The sequence below is a fragment of the Castor canadensis genome, chromosome 6 (genome assembly GCF_047511655.1).
Source record: "Castor canadensis chromosome 6, mCasCan1.hap1v2, whole genome shotgun sequence".
In the NCBI taxonomy this organism is placed as follows: Eukaryota; Metazoa; Chordata; class Mammalia; order Rodentia; family Castoridae; genus Castor; species Castor canadensis.
Genome location: NC_133391.1, coordinates 24,443,106 through 24,457,903, shown reverse-complemented (window position 1 = coordinate 24,457,903; position 14,798 = coordinate 24,443,106). Strand labels below are relative to the sequence as shown.

The 14,798-nt window shown below is 35.7% G+C and overlaps 1 protein-coding gene across 1 annotated transcript in view; it reads right to left on the bottom strand.

The window, feature by feature from the left end:
* Positions 1-513: 513 nt before the first annotated feature.
* Positions 514-14,798, bottom strand: part of Plcz1 (phospholipase C zeta 1) — a 43,450-nt gene continuing 29,165 nt past the window's right edge. Inside the window, exons 7-11 of the mRNA XM_020186421.2 lie at positions 13,173-13,289; positions 11,817-11,986; positions 6,341-6,470; positions 1,400-1,549; positions 514-614 (exon numbers count right to left, since the gene is read on the bottom strand). Coding sequence (XP_020042010.1) covers positions 514-614; positions 1,400-1,549; positions 6,341-6,470; positions 11,817-11,986; positions 13,173-13,289 — 668 coding nt within the window. The remainder of the gene's footprint in view (positions 615-1,399; positions 1,550-6,340; positions 6,471-11,816; positions 11,987-13,172; positions 13,290-14,798) is intronic.

The following is a 14,798-nucleotide window of genomic DNA, read 5'->3' as shown; positions in this document are numbered from 1 at the left end:
CAAAAATGTCTGTATAATTACAGGGTACCAAATCCAGTGCAGAGCATATAAGAACTAGCATGAGAATTCAGGGGCTAATTACTTTACAGGATATAAAAGGGCACAAAGGGCTGGCAATCTAATTTCTTCCCTCTAAAACAGGCAGTAGTGGGTGTCTGGAAGTTAAAACACTCTTAGATTTCACATCTTTTACACTGCTAAATATTTGCCAACATGTCTTATATAATCAGACATATTTTAAAAGCTTATAAATTCTTCTAATTAAAACTGATACAAGCTAGTTGCAAAGCAGCCTCCATAATAGAGAGGAGGAGAACTGACTAATGAGAATGCCACAGAATCAGGGCTCTCTGATTCTAGTTTCTTTTTCCCTCTTCTCTAATTTGCACATTTAAAGGTGAATGAGCTCAATATTTCTGTTTTAATAAGTAACAATTTTGCTTATGGTTAAAGAAAGAAAATATGCAGACACTGATTTTGGGTGTTTTATTGTGATGTATAGCTGAGAATATGTTAGGTACCATTAGTGGTTCTGATGTACCAAACGTAAATAAACAGGGAAGAAGGCTCAAGACTCTCGCCCGTTTTGGAAAACAGAGGAACACGACGGTAACCTGAAAAAGGAATTATATCTAATTAAAGCAATAAAAACAAATTAATCAGTGATGGCCCCAACCATGCTACTGAGAAAGAAGGTATCTCTACTAAGCATGCATTCAAATCCATGACTTATGTTTCCACCTCATATACTAATATTCCACAAAAATTGAAAGTTGACAGTTTCTGTTCTGATTTCCAGAATTCTGTGCGCCAACACTGAGCACACAGCTCATGGTTCTCCCTCAAGCACCATGTGCTCCAAAGTTAGCCACCATCCTTCTGCTTCAGGAAGAACCTGCTTCGTATACACGGTTCAAATGGTAATAGAAAAGCAAGTTTTTTGAGATGAGGGCTTTGGGAGCACAGTGTTAACCACCTCTGAAGGGGAACTTGCATCAAGACAGCAGCCTAGAAGAGTTAGGAAAGGGTAACCTCTGATTCTCAGTTTCTTCTCCTCAGGCAGGAAGAGTGATTTACTGCTTTTCCCTTAGTTTGACCCCCATCCTTCACTTCTTAAGAGTAGTCAGACTACTCTTCACTGTAACAGAACTACAATCCATGTTAAGACACTTACTCATGCCAAGTTTATCTAATTGGTGTTACAAGCAAGCCCATATTTCCACCCCACCTTCCACATGAGAACACATTTCTATAATTCCACGGAAGAACATATGCATCGATACATAAGATTTCCTTTATATCCTACTTGTGTGGATGGGGAGGTATAATCAAAGTGTGTCTGATAAAAACAAGGTGTGTTCAAATGTTAATAGAATAATCTTACTTTTAAGAATGTTACCTTTGTTCATGCATAGAACTGGTAAAGTATATTGTCCAAGAAATTCATTTCCTGCTATTAAGCCTGGGTTTTCAACAACAAAGCGTATTAATGCCAGTTCTGGCACTTGAATAATAAATGTGAATGTTTCATTCCATCTTGGACTAAAAGCTGAAATACAAAGGAACAGATACAAAGTCATAGACACCATCTCTAAGGAAAACAGTAAATGATTTTTCTACAATTTTTTTTAACACAGTAACAGTAGTAGTTAGTAGCTCATATTTTAGACCACTTAAATTTTTAATGTACTGACCCAGTAGAAGAGGAATAAGTTATAAAAACAATAACAATATACAGTGTCTACTATTGCTGGGTGATGTTCTAAAATCTTTACATAGGTCATCTCTTTTAATCCTCAGGACAACCCCATCAAGGTCATTACTCTTCTCATTTACAGGTGAAAAAACTGAGAGACAAAGATGAGGGATAACTTCCTGGGGTTTCACCTGCATAACCATTAAGTAGTGAAAAGGAATTCAAACACAGGGAGTCTAATTTCAGCCCAGAAACTTTTAGTCATTATGCATTTGACAAATGTGCCCAGGCATTCCCTTAACGAAGAAACTGAGGCATGAGGAAGTTAAGTAACATTATTTTTCTACCAGGGCCAATTACTGAAAGAGCTGTGAACTAGAAGCTAGATAAAGCATTCTCTAAAGCCAGTTCTTTATGTTTCTTTTGACTAAAAGATCATTTCAAAGTCCAAAGTTGATAAATAATTTTGGTCTTTAGTAAAAAAATCTCCTCAACCAACCAGTCATTGCTACAGCAAGAAATCCAAATTGTTTGACAATATGACCCAAATCATCCAAAACTTAGAGCAAAATTTAATTGAATCAAGATATGCACATTCAGATCTGATATGTGCTCTTAATAAAGACTCAAAGGCTTGAAGAGAAATAATATATATTGTTTTTTAGGTATAAGGCAATGCTACATATGTTGTGTCAGAGTATTAATTAATTTGTGACTAATTATATAATATCTATGTTTTCTATGGCTCACCTGTGGTCACAGTGCACATTTACCAAATGGCAATCCAGGACACAGTCTACACTCTTGGAAACACTAAACTTATTGGCTCTTGTTGGAAAAATAACTATATCACCTTGGTTGAAGAAGAGAAATAAATTCGTAGACTATTGAGGAAGATTTAGTGTCAATTCTTTTCTTTTTTTAGCTTTTAATTTTTTATAATTTTCATTTTATCAACATATTGTTGTACTGGGGTACACTGTGACACAAAATTGCCTACAATGTATCATATATATAATATATTATACACATTTGATCAATATGATATATATGATCACTATATGATATATCAATATAATGATACATATCAATATGTTATATATATATAATCTTAGATGCACCCCCTCCATCATTCTCCTTTATCTTCCTTCCCCCCTTATTAAAATAGCTTCAACAGGTCTCATTGTTCCATTTTTATACATCAATACATACTATTTCCACCATATTTTCCCTCCTTCATCATTTCCTTGTATTCTCCACCCTCTCATGGTACAGACCCCCTCATAGGACATGTTTTATCTTTCTGTCCTTCATTTTTGAAAAAATACATTTTTATATGTTTAAGATACAGGGGAATTCATTATGACACTTCCATGTATATATGTATTATGTCCTGAATTGATTCATTTCCTCCACTTTTCTTCTTTCTACTTTAGTCACCTTCTTATGATGATTTCAGCAGTTTTAAATATTCTATATTCATTCCTGTATAGAAAGCACATCAACCATATTCACCTTCTTAGCTTCTTTCTTTTACCTTCCTCCTCTGGTTAGTGCTTTCCCTTTAGCGTGACCTGTTTGTCATTCTTGTCCTTCATTGTTTAGGTATCTGTTCATTGTTCAGTAAGATTTTTGCTTTGGTATTATACCTGTACATGCATTGTACTTAAGTTAATGTAACCCTCCCCTCGCCCTTTTCCCCTATCCAGAGGCATGAGTAACTTGAGTAACAATTACTGAAAGAGCTCTGAACATAGTTGTGAGCTAGATGCTAGATAATAACAATATTTCATTATCTTTCATGGTTGGGTAAAATTCCACTGTATTTAAATACCACATTTTCTTAATCCATTCATTGGTAGTGGGGCATCTTGGCTGTTTCCATAGCTTCACTATTGTAAATGGTGCTGCAATAAACATGGGTGTGCAGGTGCCTTTGCAATAACCAGAGTCAAATTCCTTTTGGTATATCCCTAGGAGTTGTATTGCTAGATTGTATGGTAATTCTACTTTTAGTTTTTAAAGAAGCCTCCATACTGTTTTCCATAGTGGTTATACTAGCTTACATTCCCACCAGCAGTGTATGAAGGCTCCATTTTCCAACACATCCTCAGCAACATTTGTTGATGGTGGTGCTCTTGATGATAACCATTCTAACAGGAGTTAGTGGAATCTTAATGTGGTTTTAGTTTACATTTCCTTTATGGCCAAGGATAGTGAGCATATAGTCAATTCTTTATAGATGCTGAAAATGTCCACAGAAAATTGTTGTTTTTTTTTTTTTTGGTAGTAAAAGTAACAGTAAAGTTTATTAGGAAAGGATAAGAGGATAAAAATGGTAGAGAAATGGGGAAAAAAGGGAGAAACATTTTCTGCTTCCTGTGCAGATTCTCATACTGATTTACTTTTCCTCTTCTATCCTTACTTAAGTATACATACCTTATCAGGCTCCCTTCCTTCCTCTGCACCTCTGCATCTCTCTGTCTCCCTTTCTCTAACTCTCTCTCTTTCACACACAGATACACATACATGCATACACACACATACATACATACACACACATATACAATCATGTATTATAGGAGATATATTTATCATAGTAAAGAAAGTAATTCAGGATACAAAATTTGATAGTGATGCATATAGTTTCTGGACATGCCAAAAAATGAAGTATTACCTTCACACCTATCCAAATATGATCATTTTTCTCCAAGATTTTTTTGTATCTTTAATTGTACTGTCATTACCCATCTCACAGTCCTTCTTCTCCACCTACCCAGTCTTTTATTCATGCTCAGTGTTTCTCACACACTTGCCCCACTTCTTCTGATGGCACAGACTTCTTTACAATCTGATTTCTACATCCTTTAGCCATCGAAATCCTACAATAACTCTACTTTGTATTTCTCATATACTTCTTTCTACCTTATCTGCAGAAACAATTCTCCTAAAGCTCAAATGTGTTTCAGTGTGATATTTCTATTAAGTCTTAATTTTATTCATTTTCTAGAGAAAAGAAAGTCCCTGAGAGCGTAGCATGGCTATCTCCAATTTTTCATTTTTGTCATTCATTTATCTTTCTCCAGCATTCCTCCTATCCTGGGCTTTTTTGACTTTCCTTAGCATGTTTGAATTGTGTCTTCCTCGTGTTTTAAGATTCACATTATTCTTTCTGTCTTAAATGCCCTTGTCCCCAATCTGTGCAAAAAAAAAACTACATATTATCCAAGAACCCTCTGCAAATGTGCCCCTTCATACAATTTTTAACTCTCCTTAAGGCACTGATAAGGCTACATCGTAACCATCATCATAATTTTACTTGTATGTCACCTCTCACACTGAACTGTAAACTATCTACAATCAAGTTCATTGCAACATATGTAAGAATACCTTTAATAAGCACAGATTTTAAGTCTTTTGATACTTTTTAAAGCACCAGGCTTTTAGCAGAGCCAAGGCTCAAGTCTGATGAATGAAACTGAATTTCTATAGAGATATTCCAATAAAACCAGAGATGTAATCAAAATTCTAGAACCACGGTGTTATATGGGCCATGTTGAATACATTTGCCATGATAGAGAGGATGGTGGGAAGAAGAGGAAAGTCACACTAAGCTTCCTGACATAACAGTTATTATTTCTTGACACTGCTGTTGGAATATGACTTCAGCTCCAAGAGGTGCCAAGTTTAGGAGAAAGTCATCACTAATGCCCCTCCCCATTGACAATGGGGGAGGACGCATCAAAAGCTTCCATGTCCTTCCTACAAGCCTTTTGCACCAGAGGCCATGCTGGGAGAGAATTTGAAGGAATGCAAAGAAAGTTGACTGTGGACATGGTCAGGAGTTATCCAGGCAGAAAAAGACATGCCATTTAGCCTGGAACTTATTTCCAGACTCAGAAATGAAGTCCATTATGGGACCATCCATTCAAAGAGGATTCCAGACTTCAGGATCAGTTCCAAGGTCTCCTCCAAGTGATCCTAAGAAGAGGTTAACCCCAGGAGTCTATAGTTCCTTAGTGATCTCAACCTCAGAGAAGAAATGACAGTGCCAGTACTATACCACATAAAATGTCATGGGGTGCTAGAGTGTTGAAAATCTTACCAAAGCCACTTCTTCCAATCCTACACACTTTTATGGAAAAAAGAAATGACTGAACTACGAATGCAAATGTATCAGTGTGCTTCTATGGTACCCTTACCCTGAGTGACAAAACACAGATCTTTGATCTGATTCAAGTAGCAAGGTTAAAAAAAAAAATGTGTTACATGCTATGTCAGAACAATCATGAATTTTTGTTTAACACAGAGACTAGAAGTTTAAGTAGACTTGCAGCTGTCAAAATGTCTCACTGCAACACTGGGGAAAACATTAAAAGAAGGTAAAAGTGAAAGAAATAATAATTTTGCAAGTCAGATAAATTTTTGTATCTGTAATCTGAAAACAGAAAACTTATAAAAACAAACCTAAGTCATCTCATTACTAGCAAATTGTATCTGCTGGAGACAACATTTTGTTAATCTCAAAAATAACACAAAACATATGTTTTATGAATAATTGAAATGTATTAAAAACTCTATTAACATGTAAGCTTTCCCACAAGAAGTCTAATAGAAGTTCAGTAAGATATCTTAGAAGCTCACCATTTTTTTTAATTACACGAGTCTGCTGTTTTACATGATCATTTGGAACACCATACACTTCTACGATTACCAAGGTGTCAGCTCTGTTAGAGGAGGGGTTACTCACAGGCAGCTGGATACCACTGATGATCTGTGCAGATACAGGTGAACATGAGAATTTAGCAGAATATTAAACTACATCCCTACTTACCTTTGAAATGAAATGATACAAGGTCAGTCATGGTGGCTTATACCTGTAATTCCAGCTACTTGGGAGGCAAAGCTACTTGGTTTGAGGTCAGCCTAGGAAAAAAGTTAGTGAGACTCTGTCTCACAGAACAAGTCAAGTATGATGATACATGTCTATAATCCCAGGTTCATGGGAAATGCAGATAAGAACACTATCCAGAACTGAGCCCAGGAGAAAAACATGAGACTCTATCTGAAAAATAACTAAAGCACAAAGGGCTGGAGGTATGATTCAAGTGGTAGACTACGTGCTAGCAACTGTAAGGCCCTGAGTTCACAACTCCAGTGGCACCAAAAAAATTTTTTAACTAAAAATATACAAATAAGAGAATACATTCCCCAAAATTTGATGGACTCTAAGTCAGTTCCTATAAAAATTGAAGACGGAAGATAATAAAAAACTTAAAATTTAAGTCTTTTACCCTCAAGCATCAGTAGACAAATAGAGCATGCCTAAATCATTCTATTTTGCTTAAATGTGCTTATTTATAGTGAAATCCACAATGTCCAAGGTTTATGATTCATTAGTGTATATTTCTGCCTGGTAACAAGGGGGTAGGGAGAAAAAGGGAAGAGGAAGGGTGAAAGGGAGGGGGCAGGGGAAAGGGGGGAGAAATGACCCAAACATTGTATGCACATATGAATAAAAGAAATTAAAAAAATTATGATCCATTTTTACTGTAATTCAGGCTAAATTCTTCTGATAATGTACGATTTTCAAATATAATTATATTTACTCAGAAATTAAAAACAGTATCAATATTACTTCTCAAATGTAAAAAAGCATACAATTTTTTTCATGATAACATTTTCTAAAAGAATTTATGCTTGAATAACTTATGAAATTGGGCACTATCTATTCTTATCTATACTATCATGAGTAACCTGAGCTGGCAAAATCAGTCATCTCATATGTATGTCAATGGACTTCATATCAAAACAGTACTTAACTAAGTAATTAATAATAGCTTTATTGAGACTTTTAGTAGTTGAGGTAATTAGTAAAGCAAAAATTTGTTTGAATTTTAACAACAAAGGGAACACAAAGCATTTGAAATGCCCTAATTTAGGGTAAAAAATGAAAGCTATGAACCTAAAAATGCAGTTGTAAAACTTAATTTAAAATTAATTAATTAAAATTAATTTCTGAAGATTATATAAAGAGGGAAAATAGTCAAATTTGATAAAAAAGGAAGAAGAGGAGGAGAAAGGGGGGAGGAGCACAGAAAAAAAGACTGCTAAAGTACAACTTTGTCTCCCCCAAATCTGCACATTATTTCCCATTAGCTACAAACCAAAGTGACTGAGAATATTCAGATGCAGTATTCAATGGGCACCAATCAATCAATCAGCCTATTTAGAAAGAACTCTGTTCACATCTACCACACATACCAGTCAGCTCTGCAGGCAACAGACCCTAACCAAAATGGAGCAGCTTTGGTACATCTTAAGCCAAAAATGTTCCTAATTTTAAAACACATCATTGACTATGAAAGTCAAAAGAGAATTTGGAGAACACTGGTGGAATCTGACTTACATAATGGAGAAAGGGTCACAGAGAATCTGGTCTCATCCAGTGCCCATATGCAGTGGATTTTGGATTTGGAAAGTAGTTTCATGGTTTTTATTAAGTTTGAGAATACAGAACTTTGACCCAAACTCACAGCGTACAGATGACAAAAAGCAAACCAGAAATGTCTAATACCTTCATCAGGAATACAAGATAGCGTCTAGTAAAATTCTGCTCTCTGACTCCCAAGTCACACTCTCTTATAATATGCACAAATCATAAGGAAATTACAAAACTCCTTAGAATAATCAAGACAGGAAGACCCACAAAATCACCACTTCAGCTTCCTATAAGAGTCATCAATCCTACCTGCTCCATGCTGCCTCCACCTCAGCAGGAGCCTCCTCAGAATACAAGCCTGTGGCATTGTTAAATATCTGTGCACACAAGTCACCTTCCACCTTCACTTCCAATAACAGCCCATATGTGCTCTGTACTATTCTCAACAAGAAAAAGAAATAACCCATATATTTTGTGTTAGAAACCATAAATAATGCTTGAACAAACAATTCTTATCTTTAAATAAAGCTTGAACAAAAAATTCTTATCCTTATAAATAAATATATTTATTTATCAGATAAATGGAATATAAGTACAAGTAATTGGCAAATAAATGACTGTTATACATAGAATTTGACTGAAAAACAGGAAAACTACAAAATGAAGCACAACCAATGCAGCCAAGGAAAAGCTTCTGAAAAGATTGATTCCTACATCTTGAAAGCTGAACTGAATGCAAGAGGCAGGTGAAGGATGGCAGTCCAGTTAGAAGAGAGAGAACGTGTAATTATTGAGGTGAATCAAGGTCAGAAAAGGATCTTAGTGGTTGCAGAATAAAGTTAAGAATAGAAACAGTGAGAGATAGGGATAGAGAAATAGATCAAAGCCTGTCTAGCAGCAACCAGTAGACAGAAAAAAATATTAAGTACACATGATAAGGGTAAGTACACATGATAAGATTAGCATTATAGCCAAATCTCTCTGGCCAACCTGCAAAGGAAGGATCAGGAGGAGCAAGGCCTGAAAGTGTCTTAGGAAACCAAAGGAAAGACCTGATGATAGAGAGTTCCTAAAACAGAAAAGCAGCCAAGGTAGTCAGACCAAGTGAGGGAATACAAAGACATTTAAGGTCAGAATCAACAGAATTTAAAGATGGATTAGACGTGGGAAGTGACGAGGGGGATGTGGAAGGTTAGAATGGCTCCCGGTTTCCCAGTCTGAGCTGATGCGATGAATTGACATATAAATAAAATACTACAAGTAGATTTGACCAGGAAGGGATGTGCAGGCTTTACATTTTTAAATTGGACAGATGATGATTAAATAGAAATGCTAAGCATACTACTAAAAATCATGCTTCTAGATTTTAAAAAATGAGGTCTGGCTAAAGATTTAAGTGTTATTGGTGCTTGAACCATGGGTGCTTACTATCAAAGGATTCCAGGAGCATACTGAATTTGAAACAAAGGCCAGGTTAAATCTTGAGGCAACTTAAATATTTGAGGAGCAGATAGTAAAAGAAGAAGCCACTAATGAAAGTGAGAAGGAATCCCGTAGGAGGTAGGAAAATAGAAGAGGCAGTATAACCCCACAAGCACAGAAGGATCTTAGTGTGCAGTAGGAAGGAATCTTCCAAGTGACTAAGTCACCTTTTCTCACTAGATCAACAATTTCTTCAAACGTGAAAATGATGCCAACCCAGTAATAACATTATCAAATAAGCATCACAGTCAGTACTTCACCAGATCCCAGAGTATCAGCTAACCAATTACTGCCTGCATCTGTAGTTGTAGGCACTTTCTACCGACCCACTGCACACTCTTGTTTTTATGTCACAAAATCCCTAAAAGTCGGAGCCAAGTCAACCTGAAACTTCACAGGCACCGTTTCCTGCCATGGTCAGGATCATTGCAGTCTCTTTCACCTTTGTTACACTTCCCCCTTCCTGGAAAGCAGCAATCACGGGGATAAAATGACTAGACCTGAAGCAGATGAGAGTGGTCTCAATACCCTGTGATATTTTCATGGTAGAGGAAAGAAGTGACATCAGAAGGGTAGTGGAGAAGCACGCTCTGGAGGCTCCAGGGTATCATGCACTCTGACAGCCAGGTAATGAGGAGCGGGAGGGCTGTCATGAGCCAACAAACTCAGCAGTATTTCTCTAAGTAATGGCATGGGCACAGTAAACCTGACCAGAAATAACCTATCAGTATTAATCCAGACTCCAAAATAGCATCCAAGATGGTTCATATGGTTTAAGAGCTAGTTAAATAGAAATAAGAACCAAAGAGACCATACCTGCCTGATTTATTTGCAAATAAATTGCACAGTTACAATCTAAAATAGGGTTACTCATAATCAAGTGGAGAGAAAATACAACTAGAAATTTTTTTCAAGTTTCAGTGACATTTTAAAACATAAATAAACATTGCGCTTAGGTCACACAAAAATAAGGAGGAGGTTTTAAAAAGTATGTACTAATAGAGACAATAAATTTCAGAAATCTGCTTTTGCTCTCAGTGAAACTCTACAGGATATAATAAAAATAAAAGATGGAAGGTGAAATAACTATACAGGAATACCAGGAAGGGTGCTGGGTAAGCTACAGGCAGAAATAAAAAAGGAAGCACAGTAGCTCACACTTAGTTATAACAGATACTTCGGAGGCAAAGATGGAGAGTTGCTGTTCAAAACCAACTTGGGTAAAAAAAAATAATAATAATTTAGAAAGACCCTTTCTCAAAGAACAATCTGGGAATGGTGGTCACAACTATAATCCCAGTTACACAGGAGGAATAGGTTGCAGGATTGTAGTCTGAAGCTTGCCCCAGGCAAAAAGACCAATATCCTATTTGAAAAATAATTAAAGCAAAGAGCGCTGAGGGTGTGACTGAAGTGGTAGAGCACCTCACTTGAAATCATGAATTCAAAGCCCAGGACAACTAAAAATAAAAAAATAAGATAAAACAAAGAAAGAAAACAGGAAGCAGTGTGCAGTAAATAACAACTAAGAGGGGGAGTAATAATGCAGAAGAAAAATTAACACGTTAAAATTAGTCAAGAATAAAATCAAATGCAGACTTTGAATCATCAGTTTAGAGGACAAATGTTAAAAGCTCTCCCAAAACACAAAGGAAAAGGAACACTAAAGTTGAACACGTTAGGGAACATGAAGGACAGGTACCATAGAAAAGCACATCAATACTTTTCTAAGCAATCAAATAATGTTCACAGACAAGGCAGGGTAGGGGAGGATCCTGCACTACAAAATCTTAACATTGGAGATTAATAAAAAGAGAAGTTCCTGGTAAGATTCTTTGAAGTTAAGGGAGAAAAAGTAGCACATCCTCAAGGTCATTAGCAAGTTCACCTCAGACCTTTCTATTGCTATGTGAAATACCAAAATGCAATAGAATAATATAAATAGATCTTTGAGAAAGGGTTTTAGTCTCAGCATTTCTATTCACAGGAATGGAAATTTTTATGTAAAAACACAACACAGAGATATCTTGCAGGTGTAGAAAGCTGCTAAAAATAACACATGTACTTGTAGTACCTGAAAAAATTAACAGAAATTTAATAGACATTAAAGCAAATCAATGGAATTCAAAATATTAATGTATTCTATCTAGTTTATATAATAACCAAAGACAGAAAAAAGGAAGTCATTAATCTCACCCTTATTGAAAGAGTAATGGGATCACCATCAGCTGTTTTATTCGGGTCAAATGTTGACTTCATATCTCTTAGGAAGTGTGGTTTCAAAATATATCCAGAGCCACCATTATCCAGAAATTTCCCATTTTGCAGGTCCATAGGTAGACCAGCAGTCTGGAAATTTAATGCCACTGTAAGGTAGAAATATTTTGAGATTATCAGTAAAAAAGGGGGTACAGTTAAAGAGACACAGTTAAATGATTGACTGTAATTTAATAGTAAGCATTATTACTCCACCTATTCACGATTTTAAACAACTTCCTCCTGCCATATCTATATTAATGTGTATTGGTGAGTTGCAGATTTTAATTTATAAATTAAATTAGCAATATAATTTTGAGTAAGGAAATCAAAATGGAACACAGTATGGATTGCAGAACCACAGTGCACACATCACACATATCAGGCAATATTCAAGAAATATAAACAGAAAGAAAATCAGTATATTGAATGCGGGATGTGAAGACACTAACTATATCACAAAATTTCAAGTCCTAGAGGTACTTTTGTCACTAAAGAAAGTAAAAACAGGCAAGCGATAGTCATTGAAATATAGAAGTACCTCAATAAGGGAAGGTAAGTACTCACTGCTGTAGAGTCACCTCCACACCAAGCCCTCCACTGCCCTCCTGGTTCCACTCTCCCCTCTCAGTACTATAGGCCACTAGCAAAACTTAACACCTGCCATGGACTCATTGGCACCAACACCTATCCAGTTAGGAACTTGGCCAAGTCTGGTGAAATAAATAACCATGCTGAGCAACCCTATTCACTCTCCAAGGCTATAAATGTAAACGCTCTTGCAAAGTATAAATGATAGACGTCACTGGACTTGAAGAGACCTTCGGTCTGACCTTCAGGCAAAAGAACTTGACCTTCTGTCATTTTGGCTTCCTTGTTCCTTTCCTCCAGCACACATGTCCTATCCTAACTCTTCAGGAATTTTCCCTCCATGCTTCCAACATTCACCTAGATTTCCCTCTCCAGTCCATTTAGAAATGACTTCAACTCTTTCTCTCCTCTCTCTCTCTCTCTCTCTCTCTCTCTCTCTCTCTCTCTCTCTCTCTCTCTCTCTCTCTCTCTCTCCCTCTCTCTCTCTTTTGGTGGTACTGGGGTTTGAACTCACAGCCTCACTTGAGTCACTCCAGCAGCCCAGAAATGACCTTAACTCTTGACCCGCTATTTAGTCTCTGACTTTAAAACCCCCAGGACCAGAATATCTTCCTAAGAAGCTTTTCATTCATGAATTTTTCAATTAGTAAAATGAATTCATTTCAAGTTACTTTTGCAAACAACTTAATATCCTATGTCACATACCCATTTGACAACCTATGTTCCAAAATTCTTGAGGATTAAAATTAGAAGAGTCAGCTCTTGTGGCTTTGGGATATATTCTGGTAATGAACTTCTTGGTGTGAAAGACAAACTCATGGACTAAAGAAAAATTAAAACATTAGGAAAGACTAATGATAGAAGGTACCAGTTCTGTGTAAGATAATTCTACAATAGTTCCAACGATGTTGATGTATATTGTCTTGGCAAAAATATTTGCAATTCATGAAAATCAAAGTGAATCCTTGCTTTTATGTTTACAGTGTAATTCACAATTGACTAAAATAGTTTCATTATACAATTTACATGCACTGATAATTCACTTGAGAAAAAATGACAGGATAATTTCTTTTTTCATACCCAAATTAATTTCACTTTAATATGAAGATATATAAAACTCCAAAATAAAATATATTCATTTTATACAATAAAAGTAGCATCTTTTCCCACTGTTTTTTTTTAAACTTTGACTTTCACATTAAGACAGAATCACATGTAGTCATATGAAGCTATATGAGTCTAGATAAATTAATTTCATTGAATATTTCACAGATTCATAAGGTTTAAAGGGACCTCAAGCTATCTGTTTCAGCTCCCAAACCTTCTAGCCCAACATTTTCCCCCCAATTCAACCAATCTCTGCTTGCAACCTTCCTTGAAACACTTGCTACCTCTCATACCTTTATTTCCAATAAACTACTGGGATAATGTCTATGTGCTTACTATAAATATACATACAAATATAGGCACATGTATGTTTCATCTGAGTTTGTCTATTTTATACTTCTATTTATCTTGATTGTCTTTAAATTATTTGAAATTTGAAACTAATTTACACCCTTTAATCATTTTGGACACAAATTTCATGTTTCTATAAGAGTTTTCTTTTTTCACTAAGCAGGTCTTGTTTCCATACTCGTTCCTGCTAATATGGTGACCAATCAAGAGAGAAGCAGTCATGGCATATGGACCCCTGTGTATTTGCTAATGGAAGCAGGTTATAGTCATTTCCTCCCTCACCCTAAATACTGTTTTTTAGAAAGCACTGACAAATTTAAAACTTCACTACTTATTTTTAAAAGCTATTCCTTAAGGGAAAGTTATTTTGAAGCTACTCGTGTATAAATAAGCATGGTGTATCTAGTCCTAAGGATATCTGTGCATAGGCAAAACACTGTTTTTCTGGGTTTTCCTAAAATTAATATACAAATGGTCACTGAGATCCCATGATATAATGTGGCTTTGTGACTTCTGAGATTTAACTCTAGAAAATAAACATGATTTGTTATTAAAATTGAAGCTCATGTTCATTTTAGAAATATGAGGAAATCAAATAAAAAAGAATAAATAAAACCACATATAATCTCATCACTCAATTAAGAACAATTCATCACTGCTTGGCATGAATCTTTCCAGTCTTCCCTATCTATATGCTAATTTTTAAAAGCAATTCATATTGCTCATTTCTTTTTACAAACTGCCATTTTTTATACTGAGTAAAACAATGTGAGAATCATTCCATTTCAATCGCATTCACCTTCCACATTATTTTAATGATATTTGTTATGTGTGTAATGATGCAGGTATCTTTGCTTGCAGTAATTATTTGTC